Source organism: Zerene cesonia, chromosome 28 (assembly GCF_012273895.1).
Source record: "Zerene cesonia ecotype Mississippi chromosome 28, Zerene_cesonia_1.1, whole genome shotgun sequence".
Classification (NCBI taxonomy): domain Eukaryota; kingdom Metazoa; phylum Arthropoda; class Insecta; order Lepidoptera; family Pieridae; genus Zerene; species Zerene cesonia.
Genome location: NC_052129.1, coordinates 1,451,996 through 1,471,585, shown reverse-complemented (window position 1 = coordinate 1,471,585; position 19,590 = coordinate 1,451,996). Strand labels below are relative to the sequence as shown.

Here is a 19,590-nt window from a genome sequence, read left to right as displayed (position 1 = left end):
TACAAACTTTCGCATTTATAATATTATAGTAGGATAGGATTATAATATTAGTAGGAAGTAGGATACTCAAAGGTGACTGAATGACTGACTGACATAGTGATCTATCAACGCGCAGCCCAAACCACTAGACGGATAGGGCTGAAATTCGGCATGCAGACAGATGTTATGACGTAGGCATCCGCTAAGAAAGGATTTTTATAAATTCTACCCCCAATGAGATAAAATAGGGTATGAAAGTTTGTACCATGAATATTTATTAGGACCGCGGGGGCGAAGCTGCGAGCATCAACTAGTTCACTATAAACCTACGTATTACTGCAATACTACACCTGAATAATCTACTATATAAAAATAAGTCGGGTTTTCCTTCCTGACGCTATAACTCCAGAACGCACGAACCAATTTCCACGGTTTTTCATTCGTTGGAAAGATCTTGGGCTCCGTGTGGTTTATAGCAAAGAAAATTCAGGAAAAATTTGAACAAAAAAGCGGGAAAATAATTTTTTACATACAGCCATCTGGTGGCGAAACGGAGTTCGCTGGGTTTGCTAGTAATATATATTAGTTTAAAATAAAAAGAAAAACACAAAATATGGACAAGTTCAAATGCCCAAGGCGAATATTTTCGCTTCTACACATTCATACTCATTTTAAATCAATGAGCTTTCATTTATAAATGAATTAGCTATCTTATATATCACACAAATTACCACTTATATACATACGGAATCGGTTAAAATGATCGGCGCTCACACTTCGCCGTTTGCAACAAACAACGCGGTAGGCATATTGTTGTTGTTGTGGATTTACATTTCGAGTGTCCTTTTTTTAACGTGTTCTTGCTGATTGTGCAAAAAATGCGTTTCGGCTTTTTCATTTATTAGTGGGCTGAGTGTCACAGTACACTTTGTAACAATAACCAGTGGTTAAACGGTAGTTTAGATAGAAGGTTTCTGAATCTATGTCTTGATACATATATATTTACTAGCTGCACCCGGCTAACGCTGTTCTGCCTTACTTTTATCATTTAGGGGTATGAAAAATAGATGATGGCCGATTCTCATACCGGATAAGCACAAAGAATTTCATCAAAATCGGTCAAACCGTTTCGGAGGAGTATGGCAACGAAAACTGTGACACGAGAATTTTATATATTAGAAGATTGTAAGGGTTACCTGGTAGAGGTCGCTACCTGGCTATACGCCTTTCTCTATTTGTCTTAATTTTTTTTTTCGGCTTTAATGTATTTTTGTATCACTATAAAGAATATTCATTCATTCATTCGTTGTACCATTGTATTATATTATCTGTTATACTGAACTTTGCAGAGTTGAATGCCTTAATCAAATTAAACCACAGTAATTAAATAGACGAAGTTAGTACAGTTATGTATGATTCGCTTCATTTTGATTTAATGTAACAGTCGTAGCTTATACACCAAAACTATTTAATTTCAAAACATATTACGTAAAACTCACGCATGGTGGCTCAGTGGTGAGATCCTCGGACTTCAAAATCGATAAGTCGAGGTTCGAGACCGGGCGAGCGTGCAGGAAATAAATAGATTTTTCAATTTATCTGCACACGTGGATCACTGCTTAAAACGGTGAAGGAAAACATCGTGAGGAAAGCGGCATGTCCAAGATTCAAAAGTTAGACGACATGTGACATCTGCCAACCCGCACTTGGCCAGCGTGGTGGATTATGAACTGAACCCTCATAGGAGGCCTGTGTCCCAGCAGTGGGAACATATATAGACTGATGATGCATCATGCTAACAGTCATGCACCACGTACCTACATATTTCATGAAATGAAAACAATAAGTAACAGCTTCATTCGTAGAATATGTATAGCAGAAACACCCAAGTTTACATTGTGAGTATTTATTAATCTGTGCCACTCATATATTTTGGATACATAGATATTTATGTATAAAAGACTTAATTATTCAGCCATTAATATACCCTAATAGACGCAATAATACACAATTAATTTGCAAAAATGGAACTCTGAAAACAAACTAAGTTCAATTCTGAGATATCACTAATTTTGTTATCCTTTTTCAATCATAGATATATTTGTAATTAGCTGCGCCCCGCGGTTTCACCCATGTAAGTCCGTATCCCCTAGGAATATCGGGATAAAAAGTTGCCTATATCATATTCCAGTTGTTGAGCTGTCTACGTACCAAATATCATTGCAATCGGTTTAGCAGTTTTTGCGTGAAAGAGCAACAAACACACACACATCCTTACAAACTTTCGCATTGATAATATTAGCAGGACTGTATTATTTAAAAATCATGTTAGTTGCTACGGTTTTAACAGAGGTTTAAACCTAGATTAATATAAACGTATAATACAAATAATGATGTAGGCAGTATGCAGCAGTGGTGACAGGTTACGGGTTCGATGACCCGTGCAAGTAAAAACGTGATAGAGATATTTTTAGCAAATCGCAGGTGTTTTCACTAACACATGTTTAGCTATGTTAATTTCCCTTGTTTTTCTTAATTCTATATGAAGTCATAAATTATTTTCTAGTTTTATACATTTTATTTTCAAAATTATATGAAAAATACCTGTTTTCAGTGTTAATGTATATGCATTATGCATGTATGTCAGTTTATTTATACCATCATAACGTCTAAATAACTATATATTTGAATTGACATTGAGTTACGTGTCATCCCGAATGTCACTTTATATAAATATATTATACCATACTGGAAAAACATATTAAACTTATTAATATTCAACATAACCATTTGAAGTCAACATATATTATACTAGCGGTCTGCCTCGGCTTCGCCCGTGATACATATGTAGCCTATAATAGCTTTTAAAATCGGACCAGTAGTTCCTGAGATTAATGCGTTCAAACAAACAAGCAAACTCTTCAGCTTTATTTTTTAAATATAGATATCAATTTGAAAAACGCAAGTAAGTATATATTACTAGCTGATACGGAAAGCGTTGTTCGGTGTTCTGTTCCTTAGTCTTATCATGATATAAAAATTAGATGTTGGCCGATTCTGAAACCTACCCGACATACACAGAAAATTTCATAAAAATCGGTGCAGCTGTTTTAGAGGAGTATAGTATGTAATATTGTGACACGAGAATTTTATATATCTAGAGATTTTTTACCTAATTCTTTATTTATCTAGAGATTTTTTACTAAGTTTAATTGAGTTAATTTTAAACTAACACGATTTAAAAAGTGCATCTCAAACATCGACCAAAATACCTCTCGATCGTTCCAAAAATCCATTACCTTTTGTTGAGCAGTGTAAGCGTATCAACATAACAAACGTTCGCATTCTAATAGCCACAACCGATACCCTTAACATACTGGAATCCTTTTTGCACCACCATCTTACTATACCCGTAAACATTTACTACCCAAATTTCCAATCCAAAATTCCATCATAGCGCGTTGTCTGCTTCCTAAACAGTTATTTTTTTCCATACGCACCGTGCCAGTCAATTAAAATGACTTCTAAACACCAAAGGAAAGGAATCCCGGCTCTGAGCAGAATTTGTCCCGGCCCATTGTTATGGGACGCTGAAAAAATTCGCCGAGCATCCGACAAAGAAAGCGCACCTTTTTACTGATGGCGGATCTTCATAAGTGTATTAGAAAAATTTCCGAGTTATCTAAGTGAATAATGACTTAAGTTGCGCTGTTTGTTTGTGGGACAAAGGGTCGTTAAACTTGTTTCGTCTGCGACGTTTTTTATCGTGTCGACGACTGTTGTTGCACTATTTGTTATTCTACGTTTTGGCAACGTTTTTGCCGGTAATGGACGTAAGATAATGAAATATATTGGAACGGTTGGTCAATGCTTTCGGCTTCGTTGGTTTTATCGATTGAAGTGCACAACGTTGAGGTTTGATGTTATAACGTGCTAAACAAATGGCTTCGCTCGTGTGGTCAAGATAAATTATCGTGGTACAAACTCTATTTAATCCCCTTGGGGAAAGAATTCATCAAATCCTTTCTTATTAAATACCTGCAATCTACATCGAAGTTTAGAGATTTGTTTTGATTGAGATTCTTTTGCCTTTTAGATTAAGATTAGCTGAAAAGTTGGTATACCTATATTTATTAATTAACTATTTACATTCTAATGCATGACGAATACAAAGTCGATTTTTCTTTAATCATTCAACCCTATTTTCCTTCTATCACTTCTATTTCTGTTGAATACGTCATATTTATGTGGTTATTTGTTATGATTTACTCTAAATAAGAAACAAGATTTGTGTCCGACAGGCAGTCTTATAAGAAAATATTCTTCAAATTGTTGCATAAATTAATAAAAAAATAACTTTATTACAATCTCTTTATAGGTATCCGTCTTTGTGTCCAAATTACGTAAGCAATGTTAATTATAAAAGTTGGTGTAACAGCGCAGTGAATGTAAATTGATTTTATATTCGAAGATTCGTTTTATTCTCTTCACTATCAAAATATCTTTTCTTTTACCGTTTTTACATTGCAAAATAAATGACCTATTACATATTTGATTACGTTTCAGATTAATTTCTTGGTGAACTATATTGGCCACTATAACTTAAACATATTTGGCATTAATTTAAACGTATATTCTTTTTAATGATACACAGTAAAGTCTGATCTCAAATGAGAATTTAATATTTTCGAAAATGTAATTCACAGACGAACCAAGGCGTCTAGCTAGTGAGCCATAACTATATCCCCCACTAGGGTAATTATGGCACAAAATATGTAAATAGATCCAACCAAGGAATTTGTTTATTTGCCAACATTAAATTGCGATTCCGTACAGATGACGTTAACAAATGACGCCATAATTGAATGATATTTGCATAATCTACAAGTTATATTGTTTATAGCTTTTGCGAGTTATTTAAAGTAAGAATATAGCGAAACACCGTTTTACATTAGGTGTACACGGGACATTAGTGCTTTTTGATTCATTTATTTCTTAATTATTACTATAATTTTTTTTTATCTATCCTGCTCTGATTTCTGTTTCGTCGTTTTTAGGCCCCCTTGTTTAGGTGTACTGTGAAATTAATAAACATGTACACAATATTCAAATATAAAAGCGAAAGTGATTTTGAACTCGAATAAAGTACTCAAATTAAAGTAATTTACATGCATACATGCATATATTGTATACATAACATACAATTTTTGGATAAACGCATATAATATCTCAAATTTATTTAACGTACTTACGTTCCTATTTGAAGCAGACCCAGATATAACATTAACAAGATAATAGACCTGCCGTCTCTCTAAGATAGGATAAGCCAGTATTAGAAGATATACCTACTATGAAAGTTAGCTAGATAAAATAGTTGTAAACTTCTTGTTACGACAGTTGTGTGCACTATCCATCCACACCGTGACAGTTAAACAGAAAATTTAATGGTATATTTTAAGTATTAATCATGTCAACATAAATGCAAAATAACCGTATAATTCACGCAGCCTTATCGTGTCCACATCGGACTTAGCAAGTCAAATGGCATCCACCCCGCGGTTCCATACAGAACTCAGCGGTAAAAAAACATATAAACACTCATATGCACTTCATAAATAAACTGACTTGTTCCATACTAACCACGCCCCTCCATCGAGCGGCCAATCGCATTGCCTTGACCACGAACGCGGCAAAATACCGCGGGCCATTTTGACAGATCGATTTTTAAATTTTTATTTTCTTTTTTTCCGCTAACTTTTTTAGTGATGCTGTCGCGATTTCAGCCAGTGATTACTTGAATTTACGATATAGTTTTTACTAATGTTTGTGATAATTCGTCAGTTTTTCAACGCGTTCTTATAGAGACTTAAAGGGTAAAATATATTTATAAGCCATGTGTGAATTGTCCTAAATACGTTGGAATTTTTGCTCAAATTTGGTACGAGTAAAGTGCACTGGATTACGTCTTGAGCGGTTAGTGAGGAATCATTGCAAATGCCATTTACTCACTATGTATCATAAGATCTTTACAACGTTATTAAATACACTTACGAAGAAAACTGTAAAATTAATTGATAACTCGGTGTCCAAAAGATTCAAGTTTCGATTCGAGCTAGTTTTCAAACGCATAATAAATTGATTCGACTTATTCTTATATTCACTTACTTCCAGTTCGTCTACTTTCTCAAGATACAGTTCAACCAAATTTGGAAACAAAACATATTACATAAAGTGGCAGCCAAACCCTACCTAAAGCTAATCACTTACCAGGCTCATCAACCTTATACGACACGTCGCAGGATCCATCCTTTCTGTCCTTGAAGTCGATCTCAGCTTTACTCGGTCCCTCAAGGGAGATCGCGAGTTGTCCAGCACCAGCCTCTCTGGTCCATACATTGAACTCGTTAAAGCGGCCGGCTTCGCCCCTCTCGAGGCCTGTGCCCCCAGCCTTGACCAAGTGGGCCCCGGAGTCGCGGAGTGGCCCCACGGTGAATTGGAAGGGTGATCCTAGAAGAATAAAAAAGATTACCAAATGTTTTTGTAAATGTGCTTCCCTGGTAATTAGATATATGGGGGTGAGTATACTGGATATTGTACTAATATTATAAATGCGAAAGTTTGTGAGGATGGATGTATGCGTATGTGTATGTTTGTTACTCTTTCACGCAAAAAGTACAGAAGCGATTGCAATGAAATTTGGTACATAGCTCGACAACTGGAATAACACGTAGACAACTTATTATCGCGTTATTCCTATGGGATACAGACTTACGCGGGTAAAACATCAGGGCCGCAGCTAGTTGTACTATAAATATAATCTCTACTAGCATTATAAATGTGTATATTTGCCTGTCTGTGTGCCTGTGCTTTTGTCAAGAAAACATCATGCAACTGAAATAGAAATAAATGGCTACCACGCATTAAGGAATGTTAAATTTTCTAACTACAATATACCTAAGTAGGTACTATCAAACTGTCCTAATCTATTTATCTATATAATATAGTTTACTCAATACATGCTCTACTATATATTAATTATAGGCAATAACAGCATTACATTTTAATTACATACAATTTGTGAATTTAGAAAAGAATATGTAATAATTAGAAAACATTCATATGTCATCCTTATATTATATTATCAAAATAGATAACTTTATATGGCTTATAAATGCTATAATTGTTTTAATTTATTTCTTAACATAGCAATATATTAAAGTAACTTATGTACTTGATACATAGCATGGATAACCGTATTAATTTCCCCAGATATTCCAATTATTAAGTAGTTGTGTTCCATCGTTCGATAGTTCTTTGCACCCTAACAACAACTAGGAAATTTCGACACAAAGCAAATAATATTTTACAGCTTTACAGCTTTCCGCTCGCGGTTTCGCCTGTGTAGTTCAATAGAAATTCCTATAAGATTGTGATATTTTCCTGCGGTAAAAAATATACTAGTTGAAATCTCCAACATTTAGGTAAAGGACAATAAAATCATATAAAATTGTTTGCGGCGTGAACGACAAACAAATACATTTATAATATAAGTAAGGAGAATACAGTAAGTAACATATACAATATATTCCTATCACAATTATTGCATTTTTAAATAACAATGACCTCGATAAGAAAATTTCCTACAATACAGACGACAGTTTACACCTGCCAAAATCTATAATAATGAGAATAAGTTACTATTTTTTATTGACGGTGAAGGATAACATTGTGAGGAAACCGGCATGTCCAAGAATCAAAAGTTCGACGACATGTGACATCTGCCAACCCGCACTTGGCCAGCGTGGTGGATTATGGCCTGAACCCTCATAGGAGGCCTGTGTCCCAGCAGTGGTTACATATGTGGGCTGATGATGATGATGATGATGACTATTATTGAGAACACATATTAACATTTTTAAAACTAGCTTTTTGACCGCGGCTTCGCCCATAACGCCTTAGTTAAACTCTTTCTAAAATTTTTTTATTTTCACACGCTCATTAAGATATTCTAAAATCCTGCCTAGTTTCCAAATTTTCTCAAAATGGAATAACGTGGGGTGATCAGCTACCATCGTCCGAACCACCAGCTCAGTTGCCCGCTTTGACATGAAAAAGTCGCTTATTTTTAACTAAATTAAACAAAGATGTATTATGACGCTACTCACCAGGAATGTGAATCTCCCTGTATTTCACAGACACGGTGTGGACGCCCAGCTCCTTGGGGACGAAGTGGACGGAGTACAGGCCGTCCTCTACCTCCTGGATCTCGGCGTCTTCGGAGACACCGCCCGGACTGGTGACCGTGGCCGCCAGGTCGAATGATGTGATACCTGAAAAAAATATGTTTTATTATATATAAATCTTAACAACGGTCCAGTAGTTCCCGAGATTAGCGCATTCAATCAGACAAATTCTTCAGCTTCATATTATTTATTTTCTTATATTACATATATTAACATACGTTAAATATGTAATATAAGAAATACAATTTTTCTTCCTAAACGTTTATTTGCATGATTTATCGTTAAAGTAAAAATTTAAATTAATTGATTCTACAAGAAATTAAAGTTTAAAGTTTCTTTTAATAATAAATATAGTTTAAAATAACTAGAAACACGAAACACGCGAAAGTTTGTAAGGATGTGCGTGTGTGTACTCTTTCACGCAACAACTGCTGAACCGATTGCAATGAAATTTGGTACGTAGATAGCTGGACAACTGGAATAACATATAGGCAACTATATTCCTACGGGATACGGACTCACGCGGGTGAAACCGCGGGTCGTAGCTAGTATATATATTAATATATAGACTTGAAGCAAGTCAAAATTAAATCATACTAAACATACTAATGTAACATTAATTATAGACACAGAGTCAAAGTGCACATATCTATAAAAAAAAGAATTAAGTGTGTTTAAATTTTACTTTAATATTAAAATCGATAAGTTCGGGTTTGAGACCGGGCGAGCGTGCAGGAAATAAATTGATTTTTCAATTTATCTGCGCATGTAGATAACATCACCACTGCTTAAAACAGTGAAGAAAAACATCGTGAGGAAACCGGCATGTCCGAGAATCAAAAAAGTTCGACGACATGTGACATCATGTGGTGGATTATGGCCTGAACCCTCATAGGAGGCCTGTGCCCCAGCAGTGGAATGATGGCATATATGGGCTGATGATGATGATGATGACAATTTTACAAATAAAATGAAGCGTAGTAAGGACCCTTCTTACCAGGCATTTTGAATGTAAGCTTGCAGTTAGTGCCAACTTCAGTGAGGGGCGCGGGGTCGCGCTGCCGCTGGATCTTCTCCCGCTGGCGGTTACTGCCTTCTCCGGACACCTAGGTTGTTATAAAATAATGTTTATATACAAATAATTATAATAGTAAGGCCCATAACATATTTAAATACTTAATGACCTCTGCGTGTTGGATCTGTGTCCGCACGTTAGTTTTCCGAAGGACCAGGTTTATTAATTTAGTGAAAGCTAATACTCGGGAAAGGAAACATAATAAAGTATGTTCTAGAAATGCTACAAGTTTGATATTTTTATCTTTAGTATTGTCGAGACAAAGTTTTATAATTAAAAGAAAAATTTTATAATTGTAATAGATAATTCGGGAGCTGATGGAGTGAAACTTATACATAAACTTACTTTTATTATTTACATTTATTCCTTTGTTCATAAAAAAGATTTATTATAACCTGTTGGTGTTTATAAATTGAAGTGTATATGTAAACAATGTAAAAAAACTCAATTTTGATACTGTTATTACTTTAATTAAAGACTTTGTCTTGTGAAACTGCTTGTCTTTTTACACGCTTTTATTAGCTTCACCTGTATGTTTGTTTGTATGTTTGTTTGTTTGTTTGTATGTTTGTTTGTTTGTAACTGACTTCTTTGGGCGCGATTTTGACCCACTTTAAACGGCCAGATTTCGTTCAAACTTTGTAGATTTATTGAGGACCGATGACAATACACTAATTTGATAAAATTATTCCAGTTTTCAATTTGCAAAATATGATTTTTGTTAAAGCGTGTTTTATAGTTTTTTTAAACTATTATATTTTATTACATATCCATTTAAGTCTGAACCAACATCAACTTTCACTACCAGAAAAATGTTTAAAGGGAAAACTAAGGAGAGATTTTGACATTTTCTTCTATATTCTATTCTTATAAAACAACAATTTAAAATAATATGTAAATTGTCATCTATTTGACATTCTACAGTAAATATTTTTATATTATTAATTCTTTCAAAAGACAATAATAGCCGAGGATTGAAAAATAGACCCTAAGTAGCTAAGTCTAAATACTGTTTTCACATGTAGCAAATCACCTGTATTTACTAGTTAAAGACTAAATTACCTTGACAGTGAATGGCGATCCTTCCACATGATGGTCAGCGAACTTAAGGTTCACGATATAGTAGCCCGGTTCAGTAGGTTTGTAGCTGATGGCCAGCACGCCATCTTTGCTGTCAGCGCACTGAATCTCAGCTTTGCTCGGGCCTGAGTAAAGACTTTGAGTTAAACTCAAACTCAAATTCAAATATTTAGTCACCGAGACGCTATTTTGATGCCCTTTTGTTTCGTCATAGGGCATACAGCAAATAAGTTTTTGTATGAGAAAGAGTTTGAGTTAAACTCAAACTCAAACTTAAACATTAGTCATATAGTCTCGATTTAGATGAGCTTTTGATTCGACTTTACACATACATTAATATTTACTATTTATTATTTATTGTATTGTAAACTAAAGACTAACTTGGTTTAGACACATACTCCATTATATAAATCTTAATATAAATAGAAATTAACATAAATTAATAACGACGAATTGGGAATAATCTTTAATTCAAAGAAAGGTTAATATAGTTATTTCTTTTACATTTGAGATTAAAAACAATGACAATTGTATAAAATGTATTATCGTAATACTAGGTTTTGTCCGCGGCTTCCCACGCGCTAAATTTGGAGCAGTTCAATAGATATTTTACATATGCACCTTCCTCTTAAACCAATCTATTTATTAAAAAACTCCGCATCAAAATCCGTTGCGCAGTTTTAAAGATTTAAGTATACATAGGGACACAGGAGCAGAGACAGCGAATTTGTTTTATACTATGTAGTGATATACTTTTTTACACCGTATGTTCAAGCTACATTAAATCGTATTTGTTAAAACAAACTTTAGGATTTATATTACTTACCTTCAATAGATAGTGAGAGACCACCATAACCAGCGTTCCTGGTGTCCACCGTGAAGGTGTTTTCCCCCTGGGTTTTGCCCTCCTTCAAAGCGCTACCAGAGACCTGACGAACATGTTACCACAGATAAATAATATGTATTGGGTTTGTTTTTTAAATGTACCTGTATAACCATAACATTAATGCACTAGACAAAAATTGATAAGAATTTAGCAATTCCGGTAAAAGCCATTATAGAGCTCTGTTAAATAAGTTAATTGTTCAAATATCTCTATACAAATGATATAAGGCTAAAGAGTTAGTTTGTTTGTTTCAACGCGTTAATCTCAGGAACTACTGGTCCGTTTTGAAAAATTCTTTCAGTTTGAGATAGCCCATTTATTGAAGCAGGCATTAGACTATGCATATGTACCACGGGCGAAGCCCGGGGCGGACCGCTAGTTTAATATATTTCCAGATGAATTCCAATAACTGTTCATTATTTTTAAATTATCACTATCATGTGGCGGGTTGTATACCCATAAATAATTGAAGGTGAAGCGATCTGTGGTTCGAAACTTAAATTCTTCAAGGGTCTCTTTTTGTTTTTGAAAACTATATGTATGCGATATCGTGCTGATAGAAATATTTATATGGATAAAAAATATTGGGAAGAAACTGACCTTCGAGAGAGAGAGTAAACTAACTAGTTCGACAATCAGGGTCTGCATATTTGCTTATTTTTTACTAGCTGCGCCCCGCGGTTTCACCCGCTTAGGTCCGTATTGCGTAGGAATATCGGGATAAAAAGTTGCCTATATGTTATTCCAGTTGTTAAGCTGTCTACGTACCAAATTTCATTGCAATCGGTTCAGTAGTTTTTGCGTGAAAGAGCAACAAACACACACATCCTTACAAACTTTCGCATTTGTAATATTGGTAGGATAGTAGAATGAAGTAAACTATTTAACTATAAGAAATCTCATCATTAATATATTTAATTGATACCTTGACTTTCTTAGCGTCACCAACTTCCTGCTCTTGCACGGTGATGGTGAACGGGGAGTTCTGGATGTGCACACCCATCTTCTTGACGGACACGATGTGCTGGCCTGCCTCCCGGGGAGTGAAGCTGATGCCGATGTTGCCTGATGGGAGCCGTTTGAGGAAGCACGGCTCCTCCAGACCTGATGGAGCCTGGTGACACAATAACGGTGAATGTTATTTTGCATTTTCTGTAAAAAAACTTTAATTTATATTATTAACTAGCTGCGCCCCGCGGTTTCACCCGCGTCAGTCCGTATCCGGTAGAAATATTGGGATAAAAAGTTGCCTATTTGTTATTCCAGTTGTCCAGCTGTCTACGTACCAAATTTCATTGCAATCGGTTCAGTAGCTTTTGCGAGAAAGGGTAACAAACACACACACATCCTTACAAACTTTCGCATTTATAATATTAGTAGGATGTTTTAATGGGATTTGAATTGCATTTGTCCATATACAGAGCGAAGCTTTTTTTATTAAACCACAACGGGAATCGAACCCGAAACACGGTGGTTTTACGTGCATACATTTAATGTAAGAGGCGATCATTTAATTACAGTGTATAAGTTGTCTATGTACAATTCAGTCCCATACCCCACCATATAATTGGCCTTACCTGGATGGAAGCATTAAGACTCCTAATGTCATTGTCACTGATCTTTCCAGGAAGCGTGACTTCACTGCAGCTGCCGACGGAGATCTGGTTCCTCTTACGACCTTCGCCTGTCACCTGGAATACAATAAAATTTAAAAATTTAATTGGACTTCTTAATATTCATAGCACTTTTGTACTAAAATAGACTTTATACAGACAAACCTAAAACGTATTTATTATACACCCATCGACATAAGTATTGCAATACAAAACAAAGAATCCTTAATAATTTTACCTTGGTCATAAACGGTGATCCCTTGATATGCTTGTCTCCAAACCTGACCGACACCTTGTATTCACCAGGCGCAGTTGGCAGGAAAGATACAGCCACTGTACCATCTTTATTGTCGTGACAGGTGATCTGGAAGATAACAAAATTGAGATTAGTATTACAAAAATGTCTCGAAAAAACATCACCAAAATCAGTCAATATATATTTATTTTAACTAACTGTTCACTAGGCCTTACTAAGAGTACATATAGAAATTATTAAGAACACATATACAAGAGTACAATGTTAATTCAATATGAAATTATATTTTATCCAAAATTTAAAAGCATGGACTGATTCTCTAGCTTACCTCAGCTTTACTAGGCCCTTCCACAGCAAGCGAAAGACCACCAGAGCCAGCTCCCTTGGTGCTGATGGTGAACTGGCTGGGTTCACCGCTCACACCGCTGATGAGACCAGGGCCGTATGCAGTCACGTATCCCGAGGGGATGGAGTCCACGTGGAACTTGTAGGGGGAACCTAGAGAAGATAGGTTAATAATAAAGATAGGTTAATTGTTTCGTGAAATTGTTTGGATATTTTGTGATTTAAAAACAAAGAAGAGGAATTTCATTAGCGGTGGGGATACCCAAGACATATTTTTATAACCAAAATTATTATGAAGTTGTATCCATGTGTATATTTTAAAACCGTCGCATAGATTTTGCAAATAAAGGAAAGAAAAAGGAAAGATTTTGAGTAAAATAAAAAGATTAACTTAAAAAATCATCTTTCTGCAGCATAAGGCATATCTACCTTATCAAATTAAAAGCAATTAACAGAGTTGCCAGAATTTACAGACAATTCTGCTTCAAGTGCATCTTTTGTATTAACTAAATAGTATAAACTTCCTTAAAGACCAGAGACAATACAGCTAAGCAGTATTACCTTGCACATGCTCCCCATTGTACTTGACATAGAGCTCGTGGACCCCCTCCTCACGTGGCTCGTACTTGATGCTGACGGTTCCATCTCTGTTGTCCTCGATCGTGGGCTGGTCGATGTTACCGCTTGGCATTTTCACTTCCGCTACAATTTGAGATTTAAATTAAATTTCAAATTTCGGATTCTAGAATTTGCATTTCAAAATTAGAATAGGCCTTTTTACATTAGTTTATACCACGGATGGAGTATTTTCGTTTTTTACCTAAGCTTTATAATAACTAAATGATTTTCGTTACCTTATACAAAAGTAAGAAATTAAAAAAATTACTTCCTCCAAGAAGTAATAAGAAGTAAGCAAGTATAGAGACCCCAAAGAAAAATTTAATAACTAGAAGACACCTTCTTTGATTTGCTTAATACCTTTTTCATTATATCTCACGTTATATACAAATAGATCGAACATTTAGATAAACTTTGCGTTGTACAATAAATTTATAGAAGTTAAATAAAACAGTTGTAGAATGCGATATATAATGACTTGAGCAAAGCTAACTGCAGTTCAGAAACAATCAAGAATCCAAAAACCGCGAAACAAACAACAATTTAATCATTAAAACCAAATGCATTATAACAAACCTTTTCTACTATCAATGTGGAAAATGGAGACGAAGTTAATGGGCGTATATCCGAAGCCCGTTTTGTTGAACCCAATTTTATGGGACTCAGAGAACACGATTGGCACTGCTTCCTTATCAATCTCGGACACCGAAAAATACTTCTTACGTGTGTCTAAATACAACGTAGCTACTTCATTCCAGTTATATTCCTTTTCGTTGGCACCAACGAGTGTGTTCCAAAGTCCCATTAAAGCCATTGATTTAAATTAAATCACCACTTGAAATTTATAAGATTAGTGTGTGTCATGGTATGTGTATATTGTATGAGTTGGTGCTACGTAACGGATCTTGGAGCGGTTGCGATCTATCTTTTTTATACGTTTGTATTTGTGAAGTCATTGAATATGATCATCTGTCCAGTATATGCAAACTTTGGGATTAGTTAAACTTTTTATGCATAGATTTTTGATACGTTTTTTCAATGAAAACCGTTATCTGGTTCACTGGTTATAACGAATACACGTGATGAAATATTATCGGAAAGTCTTAGCAAAAATTTTTGTGTTTGACTCTCCGCTTCAAAAATATGGATCAGGTGCACTTTTAATGTGACAATGATAGTTGAACACAAGCTTCTACGCCTTATTCTACGTCTTGCCCTACCGAAATATTTATTTTAATACAAAAGTCCACAGGCATCGAATCGAGGGCCAAAACTACGGTTAGCTCCATATCAAAGATGTTAGCTTAGTTTATAAGCAAACATTTGATAGAATTAAAACTTCCAAGTCCAACCAATAAAACTCAAGCATTTGCTTCATGATTTAGCCTCATTCATTAACTATTTATTTAGAATCGTTAAAACAACCAAACACCGGCAATTCATAGCGCAGTTTTTGCAGTGCTTTCAAACAAAACATTATTTATTATAGACCTTATACAACTCATAATCCTACCTCATCACTACATAGCATAAAACAAATTCGCTTTCTCTATCCCTATTTAAGCTTAAATCTAGTAATAGATCGATTCAAGAGGAAGATTCATGTGTTAATAATAAATATGTTAATAATCTATTAAATCACTCAGAATTTAACCAATATAACCGTTTACCGAACAAGTTAACAAGAGCGAAGCGTTCAAATATTCAATCCATCTTTTATATTTCCCGTCGTGAAGAACATTACACAACTTGCGTCAGCGAATTAACTCGGTTATACATAGCTTGTGCGTTGGCAGATTTATTTAATAGATATTCGCCAGTCTAAAGGCTAATACCACGAGATTTGAGAAAAATAAAATATCACTCGGCTTTAAACAATGTTTATAGTTATTGTATTAAGAACAATAATAGGTTATGGGTCCAAGGATTAGCGTTTTAGGTTCATTCTTTTATCTGTGGATTCTTGAAGCGTATTTGATTTTTGTTAGCGAACTGCTTAAGTTAAGAATACTGAAATACTGAAAAGAAATAGATAATGAAATGATTTTTCTAAGTTTTCTCTAATTTTTGATCCCAATAATGATGGACTCTCAATTCGAGTATTTTTTATGTTTTTTAGCTCGATAACTCCTAAATATATCTATATAAGTTATAAGTATAATCTATATGAGATAAGATTCTCAGTGATTGACGCGATTTTTGGTTTAATAGGAAATTGTGGTCGTTTGATCACACTTTAAAAGTTGGGAGGAGTATCAGCACATAATATATTACAATAAATATGTTTCTAAACAAGGGCACAAATAAAAGTATATACATAATAAATTTATAATAATTAACCCAAGAATTCAATAGGTACTATATACCGTATAAAAATGTATAATATGATAAATTATTTTCAACAAAAAACGAAACCTACAAATTTTTAAAACTCGATCTATTGAATCACATGGGAGGCACCAACTTTCAAATTAAAGGAATAAAAAAGTCGGTTCACCCAGAAACAAGTTATGAGGTATCAAACACAAAAATGCAGTCAATTTTATAACATCATTTTTTGAAGTCGGTTGAAAATTAAATATAGTCTAAGTCGGACCGCCACAATGCGATGAGTAACGCGAATCGACATAACATTTCACCAGCCGATTGTCGCTTATAAAATATAAATCTGCTTGTTTATTATACTTTGAATATTTAGAAAAAACATAAAAATAGTTGGCATCAACCGTCTCTCGAATTAGAATTACACTATATGACAACGGTGACGTTTCGAACGAGATACAGCTATTTTACGATATAGTCCTATCATATAGTCATTTCGGTTGTTTTATTAATGGCCATCGGATTGGCGTTGGAATTTTATTGCTTTTAACGTGATCGTTTCATTATTGCGTTATAGTTTGATGTTTGCGCTTGACAGTTTTTATTGTCACTGCCAGGTTTAATGACGATAAGTACCTACTGTTAATGGCTATGATAGCTTCTTTATTATTATTAGTCCATTTCAGCTACCACTGTAAGGGTATCTTGCGGTGGTAGCCGAAATATGACTATTCTTAGGGATCGGATAGGTACTTTAACTTCGTCAAAATATCAAAATTATCGATGCCTATCCTTTAGTACCTACTAACTTTATAATACTATATACTACTACCTACTAATACTACTTTATAATACTTCCTACTAACTTTATAATACTTGCATTAATACACTTTAGAACAGAAGAATTTTCACAAGATATTTAAGAGCCAAGTTACGCTTGGATGCCCTAACAATAAAGAGAAATTTCCAAATGTGCATTAGAAACTACTTCTCGTTCATTAGTATAGGTACCTATAGTAAATGGCGGGAAAATTCATGTTTCAGGGAGCGGTGGTTGAACCCCTAAACCCGTAGTTTTTATGTAAGAAGAAAATAAAAGAAAGAAAATGTATTTATTGCCAAAAAAATTTGATATTAATACATGATTTCATTCGCTTGAACAAGGCAAACGGAAACAGCTCCAGCATTTAGCTGGTACGAAACAAGCTCGAAACAACCGGTGATTAAGGCACACCTATATTACCTGTTATATACCTATTTATGTTAATAAATACGAACATATTTATTTTTTATTAATTCCTCATTGTATACACAAACAATACAAAATATATCATTTATGAATACGAGGCTTTATAATTGTAGCAAAGGATTTTGTATACACTTGACGGCCTATGGCTATAAGCTATTTCTTCCAGGCCACCGATACATATATGATACACATCTCATAATTACACACCAAACCCTAACATAATCCAAACACCTTCTCGTGCCCACAACGTATAATTAATTACAACACAAAAACTATCTACACACCCAACCTTGCAAGTATGTAAACAATTTCAAAATAGCCCTCACGAAATTAGACTGCTAAGAAACACATTTGGCGAATATAATTGACATTAATAAAGATTCATCCTGAAATCATGTGTATATCAATACCATGGGTTATAAACACGATATTATATAGCATGTTTAACATTTAGGCTCTTAATTGTGAGGCTTATTTATATAAATTCTTTTGTAGTTTTATTTTGAATACGCCATTTTCTTTTGTTTTTTGCTAGCTAATGGCCCTTTGAGTTGCCGAGTTAATATTCCGCTAAGTGTTTTATTTTTGTGTTGATTTATTAGAAACAGCTCACTGAATATCAGAAATAAAGACGTTTCATTTGTTTCTCATTAAATTAGGTTGTTTATGTATGTTTTTTACGTCATACGCGTTTGAAATTCCATTACATTTCGTGACACGGTGATTCACATATGTTATCATGAGCATGAATCGGTTGTATTGTAAAAGGTAACGATAACGATTTTAAAGAAAAATCTAGACAAATTTTCAGAACTACAACTATAAATGGGACCACATTATGAAAAAAAACCGTCTAATCGATTCACCCATTCGAAAGTTCTGAAACGAGGGCAAAAAATACAATAAAATTGGTTCTTTAATCGGTTGATAAAGAAAAATCTTTATTTCGTTGGAATTAGATGCTGACAAAAAAATCCTAGCCTATCCTACTAATATTATAAATGCGAAAGTCTGTAAGGATGTGTGTGTGATTGTTGCTCTTTCACGCAAAACAACTGAACCGGTTGCAATGAAATTTGGGTACGTAGACAGCTGGACAACCGGAATAACATGTATGCAACTTTTTATCCCGATATTCTTACGGAATACGGACTTACGCGGGTGAAACCGTGGCACGCAGCTAGTATGTATATAAATGAATTACTATTGAATATAATTTTTCACTTTTGTCCGAGTTTCTTTCAACACCCACATCGGTATTAAAGATACATTATTGAATTAGTTTTTTCATGAAAATTTTAATATTAACTTCAGAATTTTATGAGGTGGTAGCATATGCGCAATTCTAGATGAGAAGATAATATCTCATTTTAACGGTAAATTCCATCATCATCATCATCATCATCAGCCCATATATGTTCCCACTGCTGGGACACAGGCCTCCTATGAGGGTTCAGGCCATAATCCACCACGCTGGCCAAGTGCGGGTTGGCAGATGTCACATGTCGTCGAACTTTTAATTCTTGGACATGCCGGTTTCCTCACGATGTTTTCCTTCACCGTTTAAGCAGTGGTGATATTATCCACATGCGCAGATAAATTGAAAAATCAATTTATTTCCTGCACGCTCGCCCGGTCTCGAACCCCGGCTTATCGATTTTGAAGTCCGAGGTTCTCACCACTGAGCCACCACTGCTTTCAAATTCCATCAAGATTCATTAATTCCTTCTGAAGTGGTAATAACAAGGAAATTGTTTAATATATCTAATCCATGACATATTTGTAAAAATTTTCTAAGAATTCCGGTCATATACACGATTAATTACAAAGAATGTAGAAAATTTTTTTGGTATTAAACCCTAATAAGTCCAAATATATGGTCATTGGATCGAGGCGGCAGGTTGAGGCAATCAAAGATTTACGT

The 19,590-nt window shown here is 34.6% G+C and overlaps 1 protein-coding gene across 6 annotated transcripts in view; it reads right to left on the bottom strand.

Annotated features, from left to right (window-relative positions):
* The window catches only part of LOC119837630 (filamin-A), a 69,042-nt gene that overhangs the window by 11,818 nt on the left and 37,634 nt on the right, over positions 1-19,590 (bottom strand). For 3 of the 6 annotated variants that reach the window (XM_038363314.1, XM_038363315.1, XM_038363312.1), the window contains exons 2-12: positions 14,672-14,929; positions 14,039-14,179; positions 13,461-13,630; positions 13,115-13,240; positions 12,841-12,954; positions 12,189-12,377; positions 11,204-11,306; positions 10,360-10,502; positions 9,220-9,328; positions 8,145-8,309; positions 6,247-6,486 (exon numbers count right to left, since the gene is read on the bottom strand). In XM_038363314.1, coding sequence (XP_038219242.1) covers positions 6,247-6,486; positions 8,145-8,309; positions 9,220-9,328; positions 10,360-10,502; positions 11,204-11,306; positions 12,189-12,377; positions 12,841-12,954; positions 13,115-13,240; positions 13,461-13,630; positions 14,039-14,179; positions 14,672-14,909 — 1,738 coding nt within the window. In that variant the 5' untranslated portion in view covers positions 14,910-14,929. The remainder of the gene's footprint in view (positions 1-6,246; positions 6,487-8,144; positions 8,310-9,219; positions 9,329-10,359; positions 10,503-11,203; positions 11,307-12,188; positions 12,378-12,840; positions 12,955-13,114; positions 13,241-13,460; positions 13,631-14,038; positions 14,180-14,671; positions 14,930-19,590) is intronic. The other 3 variants (XM_038363318.1, XM_038363316.1, XM_038363317.1) reach the window with 1 other exon arrangement.